This window comes from Anguilla rostrata, chromosome 11 (genome assembly GCF_018555375.3).
Source record: "Anguilla rostrata isolate EN2019 chromosome 11, ASM1855537v3, whole genome shotgun sequence".
Taxonomy (NCBI): domain Eukaryota; kingdom Metazoa; phylum Chordata; class Actinopteri; order Anguilliformes; family Anguillidae; genus Anguilla; species Anguilla rostrata.
Window position 1 is genome coordinate 35,987,402 of NC_057943.1, and position 26,495 is coordinate 36,013,896.

The 26,495-nt window shown below is 45.3% G+C and overlaps 1 protein-coding gene across 4 annotated transcripts; it reads left to right on the forward strand.

Moving 5' to 3' along the window:
- Positions 1-101: 101 nt before the first annotated feature.
- On the forward strand, positions 102-26,246 carry l3mbtl1 (L3MBTL histone methyl-lysine binding protein 1). Of its 4 annotated transcripts, none has more exons than XM_064299668.1 (23): positions 111-139; positions 2,475-2,514; positions 2,667-2,838; positions 7,098-7,273; positions 7,687-7,813; positions 8,820-8,964; positions 11,705-11,837; positions 13,141-13,204; positions 14,157-14,251; positions 15,076-15,180; positions 16,154-16,289; positions 16,410-16,501; positions 17,290-17,441; positions 17,578-17,654; positions 17,885-17,970; positions 18,495-18,605; positions 19,058-19,196; positions 19,700-19,799; positions 20,475-20,675; positions 20,858-20,907; positions 23,226-23,383; positions 24,793-24,855; positions 25,016-26,246. In XM_064299668.1, exons 2-23 carry the CDS (start codon positions 2,506-2,508, stop codon positions 25,148-25,150), a joined length of 2,526 nt encoding a protein of 841 aa, XP_064155738.1. In that variant the 5' UTR covers positions 111-139; positions 2,475-2,505; the 3' UTR covers positions 25,151-26,246. The 4 variants fall into 4 exon arrangements, with proteins under 4 accessions (XP_064155739.1, XP_064155738.1, XP_064155740.1 ...); XM_064299670.1 differs by having other exon boundaries at positions 24,986-25,117; XM_064299669.1 differs by lacking the exon at positions 2,475-2,514 and having other exon boundaries at positions 102-139.
- Positions 26,247-26,495: the final 249 nt, after the last annotated feature.

Here is a 26,495-nt window from a genome sequence, read left to right on the forward strand (position 1 = left end):
AGTGATGTATGTTCTGAGGGTTTTCTGAACAATGTAGAAAGCGATTTTTGATGTACCGTACCCATTGCTTGTGTAAAAAAAAACAACGCTTAAAAGCCGCGCATGCGCGTTCGCAGGCCCTGGTCCGCAAGACGAGCTGGTAAGAATATCTTAATTCCCTCAGACCTCATTGAGTATGTATCTTTTATAAATCTGATTTTATTAAATTAACGTCTGATTCCTTTAATTTAATGACGAATTACACACTATAATGGTTATCTTAGGTGGGAGTCTATTGCCTTTGTTGTTAACATAAGAAAGCGACGTCAAGAAAACGTTTGCTGGAAAATATAGCCAATTTCTTACCTTCTAATGTAAAAAAATAAAAAAATTAGGCTTATTTTTTCGCGTTCATGGGAAAATGTGGTGCACTATTATGTTAAAGCTCAGACGCTCAGACGGGTGTGTTATCGCGTATATCGCATAAATAAATGCCGATTGATTTGATATTAAATATGTCTACATTGCTACTACCCACTATATTTGCATAAATCGTTCATATTTCCCCTCAAATTCTTCAATGTCTGGAGCATTCCGCCATTTTTGCTAGCTATGGAAATACAGAGAATTTTGCAAGGTAACCAAGTCTGATTGATGTGCCGAGGTGAGACCACGATTATATCGTTTCAGTTTTAGAAGCAGTGATACGCGAGGAAATCACATTTAGGACAACAGTATCTATTTAGGAAGACACTGTGATGACTGTGTGTGTGTGTGTGTGCGCGCGCGCGCGCCCGCGTGTTTGTGTATGCTTGTACTTCTGCGTGTGCGCGCGTGTGTGGTTACAATATATCATTAGCTAAAATGAAGGTGGCCCGTGTCTGCGCCCGTTGGTTAGGAGTGAAAACGATAGCTAGCAAATGCCATGTTTTATAATAGATGAAGGAGTAAGTTCAGTAAAGCATGACATGATCTCCCTATCTTAGCCTGTTGGCAAACGAGGTCTGCACTATGTGTTGCACTAGCTGTGGCACAGGACTGGTTAATATTTCAATATTTAGTGTGAGGACAATCAGTTTTGAGAACAGGTGTGGTGTCAGGTGCTGTACTTTCTTATTTCATCAAAAAAAATGGTTTGCATATAGTTTATAATATATCAAAATATGTTGCACGATTTTGTGGCCAGTTAAACGAAACCTACGCCACTGGTATATGTATCCTCTTACAGCACTTGTTCTATTGGAAAAAGGCCACCTAAAGTAGTACACTTCTTCAGGGGTAACCATTGAATATATATATATATATATATATATATATATATTGCACAGAGATGTAGGATTCAAATTCTCAACCTGACTGCTCAAACAGTTGAAGACATATAGGCATTTAAATAATTTGCTTCTTATAGCGCCACCTTTTGGCACAGATGTGTCATGTCTTGCGAGCATCATCAGAAGGCAGTACTGCACTTCTGTACCTTGTTTGGTGAGGATCGAGTGTTGTGTTCGAGTTACAGCTTTTTTTGTTGTTGAAAAATGGCCATACCCACAACAATTGATTAAGGTGTGGCAAACCATACTGTTTTGAAAAGTCAACATTTAATTTTTTTGGTAATTATTGAGGCCGAGACTCCAGAGATTCTTTCAACCCTAATTTGGTAACAATAGGCCAAGTGACCCAGGCACAGCTCACAAAAGTAGCTTTTGCAAAAAAATCAATATGGCAGAAAATCTAAGATTTGCGTTGTCAATCAGCATAGTTATGATTAGACTTTGTTCAGAATTACCATTAAATTAAGGGCAGAAATTGTACATTGTAACAGAATCCTGATTATGAAACGTATTTTGAATAGCTTAGTGAAATGGTCCATAGCGGCACCTTCAGTTTGCATCTTGGGACAACTGACAGTTCGATACAAAACCAAAATGAGGCAGGCAGATGAGAACCGTAGCCGATTGACTGATTGTCTACATGAATGCCCTTGTGACATGCGTTCATCACTTGCTGTTCTGATTTCTGCATGAAATGCTCCAAAAAGAGCGGGAGAAATCAGTTGCACCTCACAGATCTCAGCTCACACGTCACTACTTTTGTCAAATGAGCCCCTGGCTGTTCAGCTGCACATGAAGTGTCTTCCCCTGACTCAAGTCTGTGGGAATGCAACTTGTTAACTGGGGTGTGATAAGATCAGTGGCTGACATGTAATTTGGAGGAGAGTGCACTGTTGTCTGTGCTCTCCACAATAAATGGTGGAATTTGTAGCAGTGAGCACCGATGAAGAGAAAAAGCATTAAAAACATGAATGTTTGGGAATATAATATACTTTGGGTATAATGTCCTTTGGGTATATTGTGCTTTGGCTATATTGTGCTTTGGATATAATGTGTTTTGGATATATTGTGCTTTGGTTTTAATGTGCTTTTGGGTATTATATGTTTTACATGTAATCCATCCATTATTTATATCCACCCATTTATACTTTATATCTTGGACAGGGTTGCGGGGGGTGCTGGAGCCTATCCCTGCATGCATTGGGTGAGAGGCAGGAATATACCTTGGACAGGCCGCCAATCTATCGCCGGGCATTTTGGATATAATGTGCTTTAGATGTACTGTGCTCTCATATAATGTCCTGGAGTGGTAAAGATTGTAATGGACTTTAAATGGATCCTAACTTCTCTCCACAGTGGCAGTTACTGGCGTCTGTCATGAGCGCCAAAGTGGACCGGGAGGTCCTGGCCGTAGGCAGAGATAGCCCTGCTGACTCTGTCCCTGACCCCACCCCTGACTCTCATTTGTCCAATGAGAGCCTGGTACCAAAGCCCCGCCCACAGACTACCGCTGCACTTATTGTCCCAGGTGAGGTGTATAGCCATAACCTGCCCTGTGTGTTATACCCTCACCATAACCTGCCCTGTGTGTTATACCCTCACCATAACCTGCCCTGTGTGTTATACCCTCACCATAACCTGCCCTGTGTGTTATACCAGCACCATAACCTGCCCTGTGTGTTATACCCTCACCATAACCTGCCCTGTGTGTTATACCCTCACCATAACCTGCCCTGTGTGTTATACCCTCACCATAACCTGCCCTGTGTGTTATACCCTCACCATAACCTGCCCTGTGTGTTATACCAACACCATAACCTGCCCTGTGTGTTATACCCTCACCATAACCTGCCCTGTGTGTTATACCAACACCATAACCTGCCCTGTGTGTTATACCCTCACCATAACCTGTCCTGTGTGTTATACCCTCACCATAACCTGCCCTTTGTGTTATACCCTCACCACAACCTGCCCTGTGTGTTATACCCTCACCATAACCTGCCCTGTGTGTTATACCAGCACCATAACCTGCCCTGTGTGTTATACCCTCACCATAACCTGCCCTGTGTGTTATACCCTCACCATAACCTGCCCTGTGTGTTATACCCTCACCATAACCTGCCCTTTGTGTTATACCATCACCATAACCTGCCCTTTGTGTTTTACCAAACCCTTACCACCATAACCTGCCCTGTGTGTTATAACCCTAACACCTATAAATAACCTGCCCTGTGTGTTATACCCACCATAACCTGCCCTGTGTGTTATACCAGCACCATAACCTGCCCTGTGTGTTATACCCTCACCATAACCTGCCTTGTGTGTTTACCTCACCATACTGCTTGTATACCCATAACCTGCCCTGTGTGTTATACCCTCACCATAACCTGCCTGTGTGTTATACCCTCACCATAACCTGCCCTGTGTGTTATACCATCACCATAACCTGCCCTGTGTGTTATACCTCACCATAACCTGCCCTGTGTGTTATACCCTCACCATAACCTGTCCTGTGTGTTATACCTCACCATAACCTGCCCTGTGTGTTATACCACACCATAACCTGCCACTGTGTGTTATACCCTCACCATAACCTGTCCTGTGTGTTATACCAGCACCATAACCTGCCCTGTGTGTTTATACCATCACCATAACCTGCCCTGTGTGTTATACCTCACCATAACCTGCCCTGTGTGTTATACCACACCATAACTGCCCTGTGTGTTATACCCTCACCATAACCTGCCCTGTGTGTTATACCCTCACCATAACCTGCCCTGTGTGTTATACCCTCACCATAACCTGCCCTGTGTGTTATACCTCACCATAACCTGCCCTGTGTGTTATACCCTCACCATAACCTGCCCTGTGTGTTATACCCTCACCATAACCTGCCCTGTGTGTTATACCCTCACCATAACCTGCCCTGTGTGTTATACCCTCACCATAACCTGCCCTGTGTGTTATACCCTCACCATAACCTGCCCTGTGTGTTATACCCTCACCATAACCTGCCTGTGTGTTATACCTCACCATAACCTGCCTGTGTGTTATACCCTCACCATAACCTGCCCTGTGTGTCATACCCTCACCATAACCTGCCCTGTGTGTTATACCAGCACCATAACCTGCCCTGTGTGTTATACCCTCACCATAACCTGCCCTGTGTGTTATACCAGCACCATAACCTGCCCTGTGTGTTATACCCTCACCATAACCTGCCCTGTGTGTTATACCCTCACCATAACCTGCCCTGTGTGTTATACCAGCACCATAACCTGCCCTGTGTGTTATACCCTCACCATAACCTGCCCTGTGTGTTATACCAGCACCATAACCTGCCCTGTGTGTTATACCCTCACCATAACCTGCCTGTTGTTTACCCTCACCATAACCTGCCCTGTGTGTTATACCAGCACCATAACCTGGCCTGTGTGTTATACCCTCACCATAACCTGCCCTGTGTGTTATACCAGCACCATAACCTGCCCTGTGTGTTATACCCTCACCATAACCTGCCCTGTGTGTTATACCCTCACCATAACCTGCCCTTTGTGTTATACCCTCACCATAACCTGCCCTTTGTGTTATCCCTGGATTACATCACACCATAGGTCAAACACCGTGAAGTCTGTTTTGTGTGTTGTTTCTGACCTTCAGCGTGGTTTTTATAGGTCATGGCAATTGACAGTGACAATTCAGGATTTACTGGTAATATCGTTGCCTCTTGACACATGACAATTTTTTCTCCTTTCCATTGTAAATTTCAGTATGGCCGATGTAAAGCTAATGTCACTGACCACTCCAGCCCCGGCCATCCCCTGATTCCTGACCATGCTAGGATGCATGCTGCTGGCCATAATGCAGCTCCTTCCTCTTTTGACCTGAATATTAACATTATTACGACCCAAAATCCACCTCTGTTACAATAACCAGGTGTGCGGCAGTGAACGTAACTCTAAGCCACACCAACAATAAACACTGCTAAGAAAACCCAGTTGAGCACACTGTGAAACATGAAAAAGAAAAAGGGCATTTACTATGACAGACGCAAAAGGGAGTTATCTCTTCCAGAGGTGTAAAACACTGTATCAGCATATATACAAGCACAGCACAGGTTGCATGGCCTCACTGGTCAGCCAAAGTGCAGGTACAGAACCCTCACCTCTCTTTGAAAGTCCAGCCACAAATTCCTCACTGATGTTCCAAAATAGGAATTGAGTTCATTACTACTACCCATTGCAATCTGCGCTGTTTCCCAAATGATCTCCAGTGCTCAACTGATGTATCTTAACAGTAAGCGATCCAGCACGCTTGTTGTAGAACAGTCATTAGAGTCTGGGTTATCACAGTTATCAATCTGGAGAATAGTCAGAAGAATATCAAAAGCTGATGCAGATTATCTGTTTATATAATTTTTTAAAAATTCTGCTGCTCTGCAACATCCCTTGGTGTCCCCAGTAACCGGCATCTTTTAGTCCGGTTGCTAGGTGATGGTCAATGGCGTGCTCGGCTCCATGCATCTCTGGAAGAGGGTTGCCAGGCAACGGTGTGCGTCTCCTCTCCCGTGCATCTCCCGCCCAGGATCTTCGCAATGGGACCATGACCCTAACCCTCATCTCCACCTATAGGGCAAACGGAGACAAACACAGCAGCACCCAAACCCAAACACAGAGCAGGAGAGACTAAAGAAACCAGAGAAATGTAACGCCCTTTAGTTAAACGCCGGGGAACTTAGCAACAATTTATTTTTTGTCAACCTCGCACACCCTGGATAAAGCATCAGCCAGAACATTATCGCGTCCACTAACGTGCCGAATATCTTGATCACGAACCTGTAAATATACACTCTCTCACGTGCATAACGTACACTTCTTTGCTTGAACAAACTATTTTACTAGTGAGTCTAATGCCCTGGCCATGCCAATAACTAGTTTTACCAAAATAACAGAATTCTGAAGTATTAACATTTTTTAAACAGAATAACATGCAGCTTATTGAAGTAAATGTACACGTGTTGGCTGGCTTTTAAACAAAACTTCAGACCAAACCCTCTTAGATGGGGGGAAAATGTGCTCCCCCTATTTCTGGTATTACTCTTCACTTTTATTTTCAGTTGCCAAACACTAAGGTGCAATAGCCAGTTATTCTGGTAATGATTGTGATAGAAATTTATGACGACTATATTGTCGTGGTTCTGTATTTTCTGTTTTCCCCCCTTTTGGCCGCCAGGTGGCGGCACTTCAGTTTTGTGTTCTGTTCTACATGTTTTTTGGATTTTCTTCTGTTTTTGGTTTTTGAGTTTTTTGGAGTTGCCCTGTGTGGCCTTTTGTTTGTTGTTTTGAATTTTTTGTGTAGTAAATGTCTTTGTTTAAACTGTCCGTTTGAGTTCCTGTATTTTTTCTACTCATTTTTTCTACGCGTTTGGGTCCTAACCCTCTTGTACGTGACATATATAGCTGTTGATGTTATAGTTATATTATCATCCCATCCAAACTTTCTAAATCTTTAAAGTAAGTCCCCTCCACCCTCACTCTCTGAGTCTGTAAAATCTTAAGAATGATTTTGATAATCATATTTTTGAATATAGTATTGAGGGCTTATTGGCGGTTGTGCTGAATGTGGGTTTTCTTGGAGGTTGTGTTGAATGAGGGTTTTATTGGAGGTTGTGTTGAATGAGGGTTTTATTGGCGGTTGTTTCTGTGTTGAATGAGGGTTTTATTGGCTGTTTCTGTGTTGAATGGGGTTGTTCCTGTGGGTGTAATTGTGGGGTCCCTCTCTCTCCAGCTGTCTCTCACGCTGTGGAGAAGGGGAGCCTGCCGCACAGCAGTCTGGAGGGGGCCAGAGGGGCATGTGACCCGCAGAGCTCCGCCCTGCTGCCCCAGGTGGGGGGCACATGCAACATCGTCCACGTTCTGGAGTGGAAGGAGGGCGTGGCTCTTCTCCCAGGTAGCAACCTGAAGGTGAGCAGCTGAGAGGGCAGGTATACAATCAACACACCTGCCTCTGTCCAAGCTCATGTATGCATAGAACAGTCTGAGGGACAGGGTCAGTTCCCTACATACCGCCCTGCACTACACTGACAGTTCAGGTCCACAGTCACACATTACCCCTCCCTCAGATCTCAAAGCATCATGGGATGCCTGCTTTTACTGCTCTGGTGGCTTCATCAGGGATGAGAGAAAAGGGCTGTGTGATTGATACCTGGTGTGTGTATTTTGCTATGATAACTGTTTTACAGGTGTGTGATTGATACCTGATGTGTGTATTTTGCTGTAATAACTGTTTGACAGGTGTGTGATTGATATCTGGTGTGTGTGTTTTGCTATAACAACTGTTAGACAGGTGTGTGATCGATACCTGGTGTGTTTTTCAGTTTCGAATGAGAGACTGTGGCACACTGGAGGTCGTCAGTGATGAAAAGGTCACCTGTGTGGGACCTGTTGCCGAGGACACTGTGGGGAAGCAGGGCGTGGACCAGAGAGGACCAAGCCAGAAAGCAGGTAAAACCTCATGAGTTTCAAACCACATGACTCCATATGCACCATTTGTGATATAAATACTACTTACATTTTTTTTATTTCCCTCCAGCTTGGAATGCTGAGTCATTTTTATACTGTAAGTTTGCTCAATAATGTGACTCACGACTAAAATACTGAAATCCAGCGATTCACATTTTCAACACTATTCCTCTTGCCGCATTATTAGAGCCCTTACAAGTTCTCTTAGCTTCCCTACACACAGTTTGCAAAGAAAACACACTGCATTTCACAGTATCTCATGGCAAAAGATCACTTACACTGAGGAACCAAATTTCTCGGGAAGAAGCTGATTTTATAGTCTATGACACTATTCTCAAGGCTGTGAATTTGGTAGGGCCCTGCACATTACATAATTCAGGCACTGAATACTGGAACTCTGTTGCCATGGAAACACATATACACATCAAAGTGCTGATCGCCAGACTTCTTTTATAGCTGACAAATTCTGCTACTCAGCATTCAAATTAATATGACTCACCTGTGTTGCTGCCTTTGTTATTGTGATTTAGTTAAATCAAAGTTAAAGTCCTTTTTTGATGCTTTTGTGTGATTTTGTCTGACTCCTTTATATACACGGGTTGGATACAATCACAGAAACTCATTAAAAAGGAAATCCTCCAACTGCTGCTATCTTTCACTCCAGTATTATTACAGCAGTGTTATTTCCCGTATCTGTGTTTGTACAAATAAATGTTTGTGTGTATAAATGTGTGCATGAATGTTTGTGTGTGTGTGTGTGGGCGCATGAATGTCTGTGTGTGTGCATGAATGTTTGTGTGTGTGTGTGTGTGTGCATGAACGTTTGTATGTGTGGGTGTGTGTGTGTGCGCATCAACGTTTGTGTGTGTGTGTGTGTGTGTGTGTGCATGAATGTTTGTGTGTGTGTATGCGTGTGTGCGTGCGTGCGCGTGTGTGTGCATGTGTGTGTGTTTTGTATATCATACTGATAAGGATAAATCTCTTGCAGATGCGGGTGGTGCTGCAGCTGATGCTGCATGGGGTGTGGCGGGTGATCGGAAGACTGAGGACACCCCAGTTCGCTGTGGAACCTCAGAGCTGGGCACTCTGAGGACGTACGCACAGGAAGTACACACACAGCCAGGAAGTGAGAGGTGAGAAGTTGAGAATACAGCAGTGACCTAATGCATAATGAGGAGAACAGGCCATTCAGCCTGTCTAGAACATAAGAATGCATAATGAAGAGAACAGGCCATTCAGCCCATCTAGAACATAAGGACAAACCCTTAATTTAAGCAGGTAAAAATGACGATAGATTACAAGAGAGTGATCAGGCCAAAGGAGCATCCTATAAGATAGGTACCAAAGTTGCTTAGAAGGACAACATAAAAGACAAGATACTTAAAGTTACAATCTCAAAGATTTCCGTTTCGTTCTCTTTGGCGGTACCAATGGCGAGAAGCGGTAATTGCAGGTGTGTTTTTGGACCTCACTTCCCATATATCCAACCGGATCCAACCAGTGTCGCCTGGGTGATGTCAGTCAGTTGGCACCTGGGCCACGCAAACTATTACACTTATTTACTGAATAAAAAATGGTTGTTATACAAGTAACGTTATGTACATACTCATTCATTGTCTAACTTTAGGCTAACTTAAGCTGTCTTTACATTGCCGAGCCGGGTTAAAATGCTGTAGCAGACCTGGGGTAGAATTAGTGATGATCAATTTCCACAAACGTTCTTCATTCACCTTTTGCTCGGTATGAACATCTTTACACTGCAGAGAAGAATTTGCAGGATTCACTGTGGCTTGTGCAATTATGTATCTGGTGCATCATCATCTTGAATGATTGTTGTGTGATATTTTTGAAACAACTGCCTTGTTTCTGGTTTTGCTAGCTAAACTGTTCGAGAATAAAGCTGAGCTGGGTGTTAAATTGGCAATCAGAATAAGAAGAATAAAACAAAAACAAAGGAGATTAATCAAAAAAGGGCATCAAGGCTGAAGGAACATATGAGGAAGCGTAATAAAATAATAACAACGCTAATCCATACTGCCGTATTCTTATTTAATTTTCTCCAGCTTGACATCTTTACACAGAAATCAGACCCGGCTCTTCTCCACCTATACCCCGGCTTCTATATCGATGAACTTGATGGCAATGTAAATAACGGTAACGTTAAGGCCAATTAAGATAAATGAATCGCAACGAGACAAAACGGTTTTAGAGTGTTGCAGAGAAAATTGCAGCGGTGTGAACTGGTTAGTTGCAGAGCGTTTGAAACCGTTGCCTGGGGTCTCAAAAGACCCACCTTGTCAAATCGCCAAGTGCAGTTTTAGAACATTTACAATCAGACGTCTTGGAATTTTGCATGTTGCATCCAGTCTCGTTGCGAATCATTGATCTGAACTGGCCTTTAGTTAGCTACATTGCAACGCTGCAACAAAGTAGCATTGCATTTGAGAGACGGTTTGCGAGGTCGGTACCAGTCGGTAGCGTTAGCTAGCGTTTTTTCTAATTGTTAGCTGACATTAGATTGTGTTAATTATATTAGCTAGCTAGCTAACGCAACGTTACCTGATATGAGAGATGGATACTGTGCGCAACGTTGTCTAAACTAATGTTGCCTTTATTGACATGGTCCAGTAGCTAGCGTTAGCTGTGCAAATAGCTATGTAATTTAGTAACGTTACATTGTCATCAAATGTAATACGAAATCTACATCAACAAATAATATGACCTCTCATGTTACACAAAAACTTATTAGGGTTCCATAACCCCCCCACCTTTAACGCTAGCAGACACCGGAAAAAACAGTACGCCGCTCACACACAAGTGAGTTGAAGAGCAAGCCTGTTGCGTTAGCTCCGCCTACCCTCTCTGGCGGACCAACCACTGATGGGTGATAGAAAACGTGTTACTATCTATGCGCCGCTTGTGATTTTTTCCCGGGAATGTCGCCACAGACACCCAGTTCTTTAATCATAAATTATAATAATAATAATAATATTAATTAATATAATAATAGGCTCAATCACCACTGTGTTACCTAATTCAGCTATAGATAGTGACTTAACAGACATTTATTTTAATGAAAATATTCAAGATTATTACTTTAAATAGTATCAAAATTGCAATCTGAATCCATAAATGAATGTGCCTTCTGTGTTGGCTCTGAGGGAGGAGAAGATTATGGATGGGTGTGATTTTTGTGTCAAGTCTGAGGGAGGAGAGGATGGAGGGATGAATGTCCTTTCTTTGTCAGGGCTGAGGGAGGAGAGGATGGAGGGATGTATGTGATTTCTGTGTCAGTTCTGAGGGAGGAGAAGATAGAGGGATGAATGTGCTTTGTGTCAGGGCTGAGGGAGGAGAGGATGAATGGATGGATGTGCTTTCTGTGTCAGGGCTGAGGGAGGAGAGGATGGAGGGATGGATGTGCTTTTTGTGTTTGGTCTGACGGAGGAGAGGATGGAGAGATGAATGTGCTTTCTGTGGCAGGACTGAGGGAGGAAATGATTGAGGGATGGGTGTGATTTCTGGGTCAGGTTTGAGGAGGAGAGGATTGATGTGCTTTCTCTGTCAGGTTTGAGGAGGAGGGATGGAGGGATGGATATGCTTTCTGTGTCAGTTCTGAGGAAGGAGAAGATGGAGGGATGAATGTGCTTTCTGTGTCAGGACTGAGAGAGGAGAGGATGGAGGGATGAATGCTTTGTCAGGTTTGAGGAGGAGAGGATAGATGTGCTTTCTCTGTCAGGTTTGAGGAGGAGAGGATGGATGGATACATGTGCTTTGTGTCAGGTTTGAGGAGGAGATGATGGAGGGATGAATGTGCTTTCCGTGGCAGGGCTGAGGGAGGAGAGGATGGAGGGATGAATGTGCTTTCTGTGGCAGGGCTGAGGGAGGAGAGAAGGGGCCCAGGAGTCAGGGATCAGTGGTGGATCTGGAGCTGCTGAAGCCGGTGAAGAAGAGGAAAAGGAAAGACTTCCTGTGCCCGTCAGAGGAGGAGTCAGAGGCGGAGGGCGGGGTAAGAGGGGCGTGGCCAGCAACAACACTGCTTTGTTGAATCAAAAACATACATTCTGATCAGCACCGGAGTGATAAACAGGATGTTCTAATGAGCGCTGCAGTGATAAACAGGAAGTTGTTCTGATGAGCGCTGCAGTGATAAACAGGAAGTTGTTCTGATGAGCGCTGCAGTGATAAACAGGAAGTTGTTCTGATGAGCGCTGCAGTGATAACGTTCGAGCCCCAAAAAATTTCCATTCAAAAAGCTCAACAACAATGTCTCTTTACAAATATAATGACATGGTTATTTTTGGTATTTTCTACGAAGGTGCACTAACTGTGTATATCCATGCAAAGTCTCAACCAAAGCTCTCCAGTATTCTGGGGTGCAGTATCAAGATTGCAGGGAACTGACCCATATACCTGCTGGACACATTTTCCCTAAGTTTACATTACATTACAGGCATTTAGCAGACACTCTTATCCAGAGCGACTTACACAAGATTTTTTACATAGGATTTAAATTGCATCCATTTATACAGCTGGATATATACTGAAGCAATGCAGGTTAAGTACCTTGCTCAAGGGTACAACGGCAGTTCCTACCCAGGAATCGAACCTATGACCTTTCGGTTATGGCAAGGAACTGGGCTTGTAACCGGAAGGTCATACGTTTATTAATGTTCTGGGAATATTCTGTGAACCGGAAATGGCTGGCTGCCAATGTGTTTAACTGCATACCAGCAGGAGTATTGAGGACCCCCTGAAGGGATACAACCCTACAGTACATGGTCTTGCATTCTGTAGTTCACTTCAGATGTGTTTGCATGCAAGTTATACAAAATCGTTGGAGTAAAAACTACAGAGTTCACAAATGACAGTTATTACATTACTGTTTCAGTCACAACCGGTTGTGAGCTGAATTAGGTGATTTGTCCATAGGTGAAAGTTTTATTTGTTTTATTTTATTTCTGGGGGGGAGCCACACTGCTGGACCAACTAGTCTCGCGTAGTCAGACATGAAGTCTCACAAGCATACTAGCTAGTCTAGCTAACACTTCATATTAAAATATTGGGGATGACAAACCTATGCTTATGCATCCATCCATCACATCTTTAATTGTGGACTGAAGATTTGACCCAGTGAATTTTGTGTGCCATACAGACAAAATCGTGGCATGGTGACCTGATAACTTTTTGAACTGGCCTTACGGTGACCTGTCCTGGAGTTCATGTTTCATGTTAAGTCTCTCTCTCGTGTTGAGGTTATTTGGGAGGTTTTCACACATGTTAAATATTGCCAAATGTGTTTTATTCTGAAGGAGGAGAAAGCTGAGGACCTGAAGATCGACGGCCCGGCAGATGAGGGAGGACAGAACCGGCCAGGTGCGAAGCCGCTCTGCCGATATGTTACCTGTTGGTGGTGCTCACCTGGGCACACCACCAGTTAGCACCTGGAGCCTGTTATGTGACTTTCTCCTGTGGCTGATTTGCACCTGGAGCCTGTTATGTGACCTTCTCCTGTGGCTGATTTGCACCTGGAGCCTGTTATGTGACCATCTCCTGTGGCTGCTTTGCACCTTGAGTCTGTTATGTGACTTTCTCCTGTGATTGATTTGCATGTTGAATGCATAGGACTTACTGCAGTGGTTGATTTGCATGTTGAGTCCATAATAGGACTTACTGCGGTGGTTGATTTGTTTCGGATGGTTTAGCTAAATATACAGCATGCCATTTCTGTTGCCTGACACACACTCACACAGACACACACAGATGTCCAGCAGAGAATCCGGTGACAGCAAACATGTTGCACTTAAACATCTTGTAAACTGGCCCAGTGTTTCATGAAAACAGTCAATTCTGGACTGATTGGCCTATTGAGGCCATTCCTGTTCAAAGGAGAAATTATATTCTCATACTCATGCTTGTCCTCCAAAGAATTACTTCTGACCCTGCGTTTAGTGTCATTCTTCTGATTACAGACGGCTTTAAGAAAAAGAACTGCCAAGGACAATTAAAAATGAAATAAAATACAGGAATTTACATTTTAAAAAAGAAAAAAGAAAATGAACAATAAATGCAAATCATGCTGTTTTCATAGCGAAGTGAAATTGCACAGCATATGATCCACAAAAACAGTTGTTTGGCTTTTGATATAATATTAAATATTTGGACTCATTTAGGCCTGAAGCACAGAAACAGGACACCGATGTCGGGAAAATGTTTTCCTTTTTTAAAATGTTTTATTTTTTACCATGCCTTCAGTTTTAGATTTTCTGTGGGTAAGAACCAGTGTTGTGTTAAAGTGAATTTATCATTCTGGGCGTGGGGTCTCCAGGGCTCACAGAGTGTAAGAAGGAAATGCGGACAACATGGGCTCAATATCTTGAGGATCAGAAGGCTATTGCTGCCCCAGCCGAACTCTTCCACGAGGTATGTGTTTGAACTTACTGATTAAAATGGACCTTCTCCATTTAATTACATGTAACATAATGTTTTACTGTAACACAGCAGTCCAATTATCCACTGCCAATCAGGTCGGCAACTTTCTCACACTGTGACATCAGGACACTAATTCTGTACCTTGTGAGTTTTACGTAGACATGAAATACAATAGGGACTAATTTTGTTTTGTGTGAGTCTGACATTTTGACATCATGTACAATGCATGAAAATTCAGCACTTGTGTGACTAAGAGAGAAAAGTACCCACCCAGTACTGTGGAACAGGCTTTAGCCCCTCCCAGTACTGTGTAACAGGCTTTAGCCCCTCCCAGTACTGTGTAACAGGCTTTAGCCCCGCCCAGTATTGTGGAACTGGCTTTAGCCCCTCCCAGTACTGTGTAACAGGCTTTAGCCCCGCCCAGTATTGTGGAACTGGCTTTAGCCCCTCCCAGTACTGTGGACCTGGCGTTAGCCCCACCCAGTACTGTGGAACAAGCTTTAGCCCCTCCCAGTACTGTGGAACAGGCTTTAGCCCCTCCCAGTACTGTGGAACAAGCTTTAGCCCCGCCCAGTATTGTGGAACTGGCTTTAGCTCCTCCCAGTACTTCGTCACTGACTTTAGCCCCTCCCAGTACTGTGTAACAAGCTTTAGCCCCGCCCAGTACTTCGTCACTGACTTTAGCCCTGCCCAGTACTGTGTAACAAGCTTTAGCCCCGCCCAGTACTGTGTAACAAGCTTTAGCCCCGCCCAGTATTGTGGAACTGGCTTTAGCCCCGCCCAGTATTTTGTGCTTGTAACTGTTGTGTTGTCAGTCTCAGAGGGTCCCGCGGTCCAGGAGCACCTTCCGGCAGGGAATGAAACTGGAAGGAATTGACCCCCAGCACCCCTCCATGTACTTTGTTCTGACTGTGGCTGAGGTATGCTGGACACAGCCCGTCTCTCTCTATGAAGGTGCACAAATCCATGCCCAGAAAAAATGAAATATAACTTAAAATGTATTACTCAGATAAATTTACCATGAAGATGGCATCTAATAGGAACATATGAGAAAGTACATAAACCTTATATTTAATGTAAGAATAATTGGTCTCTTTTCATAATAAAATTGGGGTTTTATTATGGGGTTACATACTGATAGTGGTGTTATACTCTGCCTGATAGAGGGATTATGCTCTGATAGTGGGGTTATACTCTGATAGTGGGGTTACACTGTCTGATAGAGGGGTTACACTCTGTCTGATAGAGGGGTTATTCTCCGATAGAGGGGTTATACTTTGATAGTGGGGTTATACTCTGATAGTGGGGTTATACTCTGATAGTGGGGTTATGCTCTGATAGAGGGGTTATACTCTGATAGTGGGGTTATTCTCCGATAGAGGGGTTATACTTTGATAGTGGGGTTATACTCTGATAGTGGGGTTATACTCTGATAGAGGGGTTATATTCTGATAGATGGGTTATATTCTGATAGTGGGGTTATACTCTGATAGAGGGGTTATATTCTGATAGATGGGTTATATTCTGATAGTGGGGTTATACTCTGATAGTGGGGTTATTCTCTGATAGAGGGGTTACACTCTGTCTGATAGAGGGGTTATACTCTGATAGTGGGGTTATATTCTGATAGTGGGGTTATTCTCTGATAGAGGGGTTACACTCTGTCTGATAGAGGGGTTATTCTCTGATAGTGGGGTTATTCTCTGATAGAGGGGTTATACTCTGATAGTGGGGTTATATTCTGATAGAGGGGTTATTCTCTGATAGTGGGGTTAATCTCTGATAGATGGGTTATATTCTGATAGTGGGGTTATTCTCTGATAGAGGGGTTAGTCTCTGATAGAGGGGTATGCACTCAGTCTTTGAGACTGGCCCAGTTTCCTTGTTCTGTAGGTCTGTGGTTGCAGGATGCGTCTTCACTTTGACGGGTACTCTGACTGCCATGACTTTTGGGTAAATGTCAACTGCCCAGAGATCCACCCAGCCGGCTGGTGCGAACGGACAGGCCACAAGCTCTACACACCCAAAGGTCAGAGGTCGGAGGGCATAGGGCACAGGGCACGGGGGACAGGGGTGGAGCAGTGCTGACGATCCATGGGCAGGACGGTTACTGCTGAATTTACACTCCTCTGTGTTTTATGTTTTCCAGGGTGTAAGGAAGAGGAGTTCTCCTGGTCAAGCTACTTAAGGCTCACAAAAGCACAGGTCGCCCCGACAGAGCTGTTCGTCAGCCCTGGCTGTGTGAGTCCATGAAGCAGAGTCCTTACGCGTGCGTGCGCTGCATGAAACACACACAGAAATGAGCGTGATGCTGAGAGGCGTTAAAACGCCACAAATTATTTGGGTAACAGATGTATATATTCTCAAATACAAATAAAGAAATACTTTTCACTTGTAGCACGGTGTATGTGTGAGTCATGGTGTAAGTAATACCATAGCAAACAGGGTATTACTGCTATTGAATCTTTAAGTGTGGAAATAATGTAATATAATAATAATAATAATAATAATAATCTTGATATAATAAATAAATCATTCAGTAATCACTCTCACCATGAGCACTGGCTGGGCCCTATAGAGCGGCTCAGTCAGTAAAGACTCTCACCACGAGCGCAGGCTTGGCCCTATAGAGCGGCTCAGTCAGTAAAGACTCTCACCACGAGCGCAGGCTGGGCCCTATAGAGCGGCTCAGTCAGTACAGACTCTCACCACTTATCTTCACCCTCCTCCCTCAAATATTAAACTAAACGGAGGAGGACTGAACGAGCCAAATGCGGCGGCCGTTTTGCAGCTCTGTTTCCCTCCGACCCGCTCTTCTGCGCCCGGCCGGGTTAGTGTCTCTCCTTTTCTCTGACGGACAGAATGGCTCTCTCTCTCCCAGCCTCTGCCCCGTACCATGGAGAGGAGCGCACCTTTAAGCACCTGGGCTGATTCGTTTCCTCAGCCCAGGTGTGTGTGCTCCCTCCACCTGTATTTTTTTGGGTTTTCAGCGCCCTCTAATGGCGGCCTGGGGCTGCTCCTGCCCGTAGGTGGAGGTGCCCTGCAGTTTCGAGGTGGGGATGAAGCTGGAGGCCGTGGATCGCATGAACCCCTCCCTCATCTGTGTTGCCACGGTGACCGACGTGGTGGACGGCCGCTTCCTGGTCCACTTTGACAACTGGGACGACACTTACGACTACTGGTGGGTTCCGCGGGGGGGGGGGAGAGCGCCCCGCAGCTCGCACCGCCGTGCGAACGAGCGCTCGTGTGACGTCCTGCTGTAGCTCTCTCATCTTCTGAATTTAGCGGAGCGTGTGTGCCCCCCTCCCTCCCTCCAGGTGCGATGCCAGCAGCCCCTACATCCACCCCATTGGCTGGTGCCAGGAGAGGGGCCTCCCTCTCACGCCCCCGCAAGGTGAACATCAAGCACCTGCCCACAGCCTTACTTGCTTACATACATCCAGTCAGGCGTAGCAGGATACCTGGTAAAAAAAAAATTTCAGCATTAAATCAACATCTCTGACTGAGTAAATTTCAAACCGATAGAGTTCATTTTACACTGACAGAGCAACTTTTACTCTGACTGAGTACATTTAATCCATATTAGAGTTGAATTAAAACTGAGATTGTCTCTCTTCTCGCCAGACTACCCAGATCCAGACAGGTTTAACTGGCAGAAGTACCTGGAGGAAACAGGCTCCACAGCTGTGGCTGCAGAGGCCTTTAAAGTGGTGTGTACCCCCCTCTCTCTGAGCTCAAATCTGACATGTTTAAAGTGGTGTGTACCCTTCTCTTTGGATCTATGCTGTTGCAACCTTCTGGAACCCTCTGAAGTGAACAGCCAGCTGTATAAATGGACTGATGTAATAAAAGATGTACACTGAGGAGGAGAAGAGCATCTGAGAAATGTACTCGGTGCTAATTGGTAGGACTGAGCATACCTGCCCCTTAGGAGTGAACTAAAAATAGAGAGAGAGAGAGAGAGAGAGCCTGTGTGTGTGTGTGTGATTCTGTGTGTACGAGTGTGTGCGTGTGTGTGTATGAGTGTGTGTGCGTGTGTGTGATTGTATGTGTATGAGTGTGTGTGTGTGTGTGTGCGCAAGTGTGTGTGCACGTGTGTGCATGACTCTGTGTGTTAGAGTGTGTGCGTTAGAGAGTCTGAGAGGGAAAGCATATGTGTTTGGGGCAGAGTTTGGGTGATAAGCAGTGTGTGGGTATTTGTGCGGGGGTCACCAGTCTCCTGCTGTCGTTCCAGCGGCCGGCGCATGGCTTTCAGGTGCAGATGAAGCTGGAGGCGGTGGACAGGCGCAATCCGGCCCTGGTGCGGGTCGCCACCGTGGAGGAAGTGGACACCCACAGGATAAAGGTCTCTGTCCGCGTGTTCCCTTCAAGGCTCTGACAACGTCAGGGGTTGCCGAGCAGCTCACTCTGTAAAGGGACTGTGATGCTGTACCAGAGTGCTGCTGTGATAGCATCACACTGCTGTTATATGTACCAGAGCACTGCTGTGATAGAATCACAGTGCTGTGATATGTACCAGAGTGCTGCTGTGATAGCCTCACACTGCTGATGTATGTACCAGAGCATTGCTGTGATAGCATCACACTGCTGTGATATGTACCAGAGCACTGCTGTGATAGCATCACAGTGCTGTTATATGTACCAGAGCACTGCTGTGATAGCATCACAGTGCTGTTATATGCATCAGCTCATTCTGCAGCTAAAATGTGCACCTCTCAGTGGTAGGAGGTAGCCTTATGTTTTAAATTATACGTTGACTGTACAGTGCTGTTTACTGCACCCCCTGGCCCCTTTCAGATTCACTTTGATGGGTGGAACCATGTGTATGATGAATGGATGGACTCAGACCACCCGGACATCCACCCCGCTGGCTGGTGTGAGCAGACAGGCCACCCCCTGAAATGGCCTCCGTATGACTCCAGTACCCAACAACCCGGTAAACGCTCACCCCTCCTGTTCTAAAGCTAACACACTAACACCCTCCCCATATCGCAAACTCACACCCCTCCTGTCCTACCGCTAACACACTCACACACTAACACCCTCCCCATATCGCTAACTCACACCCCTCCTGTCCTACCGCTAACACACGACCACTAACACCCTCCCCATATCGCTAACTCACACCCCTCCTGTCCTACCGCTAACACACTGACACACTAACACCCTCCCCATATCCCTAACTCACACCCCTCCTGTCCTACCGCTAACACACTGACACACTAACACCCTCCCCATATCGCTAACTCACACCCCTCCTGTCCTACCGCTAACACACTGACACACTAACACCCTCCCCATATCGCTAACTCACACCCCTCCTGTCCTACCGCTAACACACTGACACACTAACACCCTCCCCATATCAAGGTCCATAAAGACATGGTTTGGTGAAACTGTGTTGTGGTTGTGTTGTGGTTGTGTAACGGTGTGTGGCAGGTCCCAGGGAGCCGCCAGCCGCAGGACAGACCAGCTTCTCCTCCCTCACCTGTAAGGGAATAACTCACCCCAGAAGCACCAAGTACAGCTTTCACCACAGGTCAGTGTAGTGCCCCCTGCTGGCTGCTCACTTCTGCTTCTACTCCTCTGACATTTTTTTCACTGAAAAAAATTATTAGTTGCATGTTGTATTTTTAACGCTGGTTTAATTACATTTTGGTTATATTTGTATCTTTATTATGCCATCAAACTTTCAACACTGCAAAAATCAATTGAAAGCAAGAATATACCTTAAAAGATTTGAGATCAAAACTTTCAACGCACAAATGAAAAGAGCATCACTGAGAGTAAAAGTTCTGAGAACGCGACAAAAGGTTTTTGCTCTCAATATAATATATAATATTATTATATTTAATATATGATATTTCTTCATTGTAGTTATCAGTGAACTAACAAATAGTTTTGCTATCAGTTAACGAATATTTGATCTCCAAATTGTAAGGTATATTTAGCTGTCAATAAAATATTTTTTGATTGCAGTATCAAAAGTTTTGATTGCATAACATAATAAAGACACAAATGCAGCTCCGTAGTTCAATAAGTAGCCATAGTAATCCACTAGTATTTTTATGTATATGCAACTAAAAGCCAATAGAATTCCAGTGAATTTGACATGGACATACATGTATTTCTGCTCGTAACCACACTGGGAGTGTGCTTTCTAAAGTGTGCCTCAGGCTACTCAGCACCTCTTTTAAAACATTTCTTCAAACAGGAAGTGCCCCACCCCGGGGTGCGACGGCTCGGGTCATGTGACCGGCCGTTTCACAGCGCACCACTGCCTGTCGGGCTGTCCCCTGGCTGAGCGCAACCAGGGCCGGCTGAAGACCGAGCTGCCCGACGCCGACGCGCCCGGAGGGAAGAGGAACCTCCTGGTGTTTGGTCAGCGATCCAAGAAGTCTCGTTACCATGGCAGGTAACCAATGACAACCACATCACACCACATCATTGCCGTGCCAGGGTGCTGGCAGGTAGGAGCTGAGAGCCTCAGTCTTAGGGATGGAGAGTGATGTTCTGTGCTTGAAAACAGTGAAGAGGGATTTCATTGCTGTCAATCATGTGATTTTTCTTATTTCTTTGTTTTTCTTCTTCTCTCAGGATTGGACGCCCACCCAAATACAGGAAGGGCCAGCAGCGGGCTTACCAGAGTGAGTAAGCGCTATGCCCAATGATACGGGCACCAGAGTGAGATAGCGCTATGCCCAATGCTACGGGCACCAGAGTGAGAGAGCGCTATGCCCAACGCTATGGGCACCAGAGAGAGATAATGCTATGCCCAACGCTACGGGAAGTGCCAGAGAGAGATAGTGCTATGCCCAATGCTACGGGCACCAGAGTGAGAGAGCGCTATGCCCAACGCTATGGGCACCAGAGAGAGATAGCGCTATGCCCAATGCTACGGGCACCAGAGTGAGAGAGCGCTATGCCCAACGCTATGGGCACCAGAGAGAGATAATGCTATGCCCAACGCTACGGGCACCAGAGTGAGATAGTGCTATGCCCAACGCTATGGGCAGCGCTAGAGTGAGAGAGCGCTATGCCCAACGCTATGGGCACCAGAGAGAGATAGCGCTATGCCCAATGCTACGGGCACCAGAGTGAGAGAGCGCTATGCCCAACGCTATGGGCACCAGAGAGAGATAATGCTATGCCCAACGCTACGGGCACCAGAGTGAGATAGTGCTATGCCCAACGCTATGGGCAGCGCTAGAGTGAGATAGTGCTATGCTAAATGCTACAGGCACCAGAGTGAGATAGCGCTATGCCCAATTGTATGGGCAGCGCCAGAGAGAGATAGTGCTGTGCCCAATGCTACGGGCAGCGCCAGAGAGAGATAGTGCTATGCCCAATGCTACGGGCAGCGCCAGAGTGAGATAGTGCTATGCCCAATGCTACGGGTAGCGCCAGAGAGAGATAGCGCTATGCCCAATGCTACGGCACCAGAGAGAGATAGTGCTATGCCCAATGCTACGGCACCAGAGTGAGATAGTGCTATGCCCAATGCTACGGCACCAGAGAGAGATAGCGCTATGCCCAATGCTACGGCACCAGAGTGAGATAGCGCTATGCCCAATGCTACGGGTAGCGCCAGAGTGAGTGTGCTGCTAAGTTATATATAGTGTGTGTGTGTGCTGATGGGTTATATATAGTGTGTGTGTGTGTGTGTGTGCTGCTGGGTTATTTATTGTGTGTGTGTGTTGCTGGGTTATTTATTGTGTGTGTGTGCTGCTGGGTTATATATATATTGTGTGTGCGTGTGTGTGCTGTTGGGTTATATATATTGTGTTTGTGTGTGTGTGCTGGGTTATATATATATATGTATTGTGTGTGTGTGTGTGCTGCTGGGTTATATATAGTGTGTGTGCGTGTGTGCTGCTGGGTTATATATAGTGTGTGTGTGTGTGCTGTTGGGTTATATATATTGTGTGTGTGTGTGCTGCTGAGTTATTTATTGTGTTTGTGTGTTGCTGGGTTATTTATTGTGTGTGTGTGTGCTGCTGGGTTATATATATATTGTGTGTGTGTGTGCTGCTGGGTTATATATACATATATATATTGTGTGTGTGTGCTGGGTTATTTATTGTGTGTGTGTGTGTTGCTGGGTTAATTATTGTGTGTGTGTGTGTGCTGCTGGGTTATATATATATTGTGTGTGTGTGTGTTGCTGGGTTATTTATTGTGTGTGTGTGTGTTGCTGGGTTATATATATATTGTGTGCGTGTGCTGCTGGGTTATATATATATTGTGTGTGCGTGTGTGTGCTGCTGGGTTATATATATATTGTGTTTGTGTGTGTGTGCTGGGTTATGTATTGTGTGTGTGTGTGCTGCTGGGTTATATATAGTGTGTGTGCGTGTGTGCTGCTGGGTTATATATAGTGTGTGTGTGTGTGCTGTTGGGTTATATATATATATATATATATAGATATTGTGTGTGTGTGTGCTGCTGAGTTATTTATTGTGTTTGTGTGTTGCTGGGTTATTTATTGTGTGTGTGTGTGCTGCTGGGTTATATATATATTGTGTGTGTGTGTGCTGCTGGGTTATATATACATATATGTATTGTGTGTGTGTGCTGGGTTATTTATTGTGTGTGTGTGTGTTGCTGGGTTATTTATTGTGTGTGTGTGTGTTGCTGGGTTATATATATATTGTGTGCGTGTGCTGCTGGGTTATATATAAATTGTGTGTGTGTGTGCTGCTGAGTTTTATATATATATATATTGTGTGTGTGTGTGTGTGCTGCTGAGTTATATATATATATATTGTGTGTGTATGCTGCTGGGTTATATATATATTGTGTGCGTGTGCTGCTGGGTTATATATAAATTGTGTGTGTGTGTGCTGCTGAGTTTTATATATATATATATTGTGTGTGTGTGTGTGTGCTGCTGAGTTATATATATCGTGTGTGTGTGTGTGCGCTGTTGAGTTATATATATTGTGTTTGTGTGTGTGCGCTGCAGGCCTGTCTGCGGAGGCTGTGTACCCCTCGCTCTTCATGTCCGCGCTGTCGGCTCACCCTGACCGCTCTCTGTCCCTGTGCTGGGAGCAGCACTGCAAGCTGCTGCCCGGAGTGGCTGGAATCCACTCCAGCAAGGTGGCTGGCTGGACTGTGGAGGAGGTGAGCACTGCACAGTCCTCACCCGACTGAAACCTGCTCTCCCAACTGAAATCTGCTCCCCCGACTGAACCCTGCTCCCCTGACTGAAACCTGCTCACTCGACTGAAACGTGCTCCCCCAACTGAAACCTGCTCCCCTGATTGAAACCTGCTCACTCGACTGAAACATGCTCCCCTGACTGAAACCTGCTCCCCTGATTGAAACCTGCTTACTCGACTGAAACATGCTCCCCTGACTGAAACCTGCTCACCTGATTGAAACCTGCTGACCCCACTGAAACCTGCTCACCCGACTGAAACCTGCTCATCCAACTGAAACCTGCTCCCCTGACTGAAACCTGCTCCCCCGACTGAAACCTGCTCCCCTGACTGAAACCTGCTCACTCGACTGAAACCTGCTCCCCCGACTGAAACCTGCTCACCCCACTGAAACCTGCTCTCCTGACTGAAACCTGCTCACCCGACTGAAACATGCTCCCCTGACTGAAACCTGGTCACTCGACTGAAACCTGCTCACCTGAATAAAATCTGCTCACCCCACTGAAACCTGCTCCCCTGACTGAAACCTGCTCATCCGACTGAAACCTGCTCACCTGAATAAAATCTGCTCACCCGACTGAAACCTACTCCCCTGACTGAAACCTGCTCACCCCACTGAAATCTGCTCACCCGACTGAAACCTGATCACTGACACCTCACAGCTTTATTTTCCAGTGTATCATAGTGGTTAGTATTATAACTCTGAGCTGGGACGCTGCCATTGCACCCTTGAACAGAGGTGCTTAACCCGAATTACCTAAAAAATCCAGCTATAAACGGAATGTATGTAAAAATGTAATCCGTGTAAGTTCAATGTCTAATTTGGTCTATTTCCCGATGTTTGCTTGTACACTAACTCATGGATAACTTTAAAAATTTGAATTAAGAAAAGGTTCTAAAATAGAAAATAATTGGGACAGTCAGCCTGTTCCGGGTGCCTTTCCATGAGCGTTTGAGTGTGGTGAACTGTTCAGGTGCAGGTTTTATTAAACTGGGAATTCCAAATTTGGAGAAAATTGAAAAAAGTATCTGGGCAAAAAGTTGGATTCTGTTACATTATGCAAACTTTATAAAGTTTTTATCTCCATCTACTCACTGTTTATAGATATCTGGAAGGTGTGGTCAACTTTTCACTGCTTAAAGGCCAGTATGTCAAAAGAATCATTACCAATCTTTTTACCAGTCAAATTAGTGGCATAGTGCATAGTTTTGTCCCTCTTAATCCAAATGTGGTGACTATAGAGACACCTGGTGGACACTCAGCAGAATGCATGTTAAGAAACCAGGTAGAGACAACTCATGGTTATACCTCTAATTAATCATGCTTACTCTTTCATCTGTACTAATAAATATGTAAAACTTTTTTGACAGGTCTTTGGTTTTGTTCAGAACCTGACTGGCTGTGAAGAACAAGCTCGTCTGTTCAGAGATGAGGTGAGAGCCTAAATGGAACAGAAGGCTTATTCGTCCTTGAGCAGAATTAAGGAGGATTCCTACTCTGTTCCCATCCATGGTATATTCTCTATTGAATGTGTGTCCAATCCTGTTCTGTTCCTCTCTCAAGCTAAACTGAGCAGTGGGCGTGTCTCCACAGATGATTGATGGAGAGGCTTTCTTGCTGCTGACTCAAACAGACATTGTCAAGATCATGAGTATTAAGCTGGGGCCAGCTCTGAAGATCTACAACGCTATTCTCATGTTCAAGAGCACCGACGAAGGCCTGAAGTGACTTCTGGTCTCGCCCAATCCCACGGCGAATAATGTGCCAAACCCCGCCTCCCTCCCACTCCCCCACCTGGTGTCGCCCAATCCTGTGGCGTGTAATGTGCCAAACCCCAGCTCCCTTCCACTCCCTTGCCTGGTGTCGCCCAATCCCGCGACGAATAATGTGTGAAACCCCACCTCCCTCCCACTCCCTTGCCTGGTGTCGCCCAATCCTGTGGCGTGTAATGTGCCAAACCCCGCCTCCCTCCTACTCCTGGTGTCGCCCAATCCTGTGGCATGTAATGTGCCAAACCCCGCCTCCCTCCTACTCCTGGTGTCGCCCAATCCTGTGGCGTTTAATGTGCCAAACCCCGCCTCCCTCCTACTCCTGGTGTCGCCCAATCCTGTGGCGTGTAATGTGCCAAACCCCGCCTCTCTGGTGGTCGCCCAATCCTGCGGCACATGGTGGGCCAGGCTCCTCCTTTTCCCTCCTCTGTGTGTGTATTGTTCAGCTCCTGTCAGAGAGAGAGTGAGAATGGCACGGCCATATTGAGTCACATCTGTACTGAGCCTGACCTGCAGGCTGTGCCATACGTCCCTATACATTTGCATTCAGCAAGGTGTGTTTTTGACGCACTCACAGTGCAATAGAAAATCAGTGTTAAAAGTATCTGCAGTGATTCGGGACTTATACTACAATAATGTAGCCAAACAATACAACATTCACAACAGTTTGTGCTTTTCTTATTTTTCTGTGCCATCCTCAGACAGGGCTACTTGGGTCATTCCAGAAGGACTGTCGGTTGTGTGGCGAGTTTTTCAGAATGCGTTTCTTTAAATTTCTCTAACGAGTTACAGTTCTTTGTATTTCCTCAGTTTGATCATTTAAAAAAGAATGTTCGCCAAAATGAAATTTGCAAAACATTTCTGGGCCAAAATTTTTCCAGCTTCCTTACATTCATAAATAGAATGAATGAATGTGTAAAATGCGTATCGACGTGTCGCAGAATTCTCGGGCAGGACTCTCTCTCTGAGGCGCACAGACTGTGTTGAGATTCGCAGTTCTTGGGTCACAATGTCTTTCAAACCATCAAAAACAATAAATGTACTGTTGAAGATTTTGGGGTCAGAGCTCTGTGCATTGAAGCTCAGCATCTAATAAGAATTAAGAATGTACCTTAATTACTGTATACAGAATTTACAGGTATCCCTTTATATCAAGGGTTCCCATCCCTGGTCCTGGAGAGCCGCAGGGTCTGCTGGGGTTCCCATCCCTGGTCCTGGAGAGCCGCAGGGTCTGCTGGGGTCAAACGCAAAACAGCAATGAAGTAATCGCAATCCACAAGTACTGAGCAAAATCCTCAGAGCGA

Coding starts and splice junctions, on each gene's coding strand:
- l3mbtl1 (XM_064299668.1), top strand. Junction 23,384..24,792: donor CTGGCTGGACTGTGGAGGAG/GTGAGCACTGCA, acceptor CTTTTTTGACAG/GTCTTTGGTTTTGTTCAGAA. Junction 24,856..25,015: donor CTCGTCTGTTCAGAGATGAG/GTGAGAGCCTAA, acceptor GTGTCTCCACAG/ATGATTGATGGAGAGGCTTT.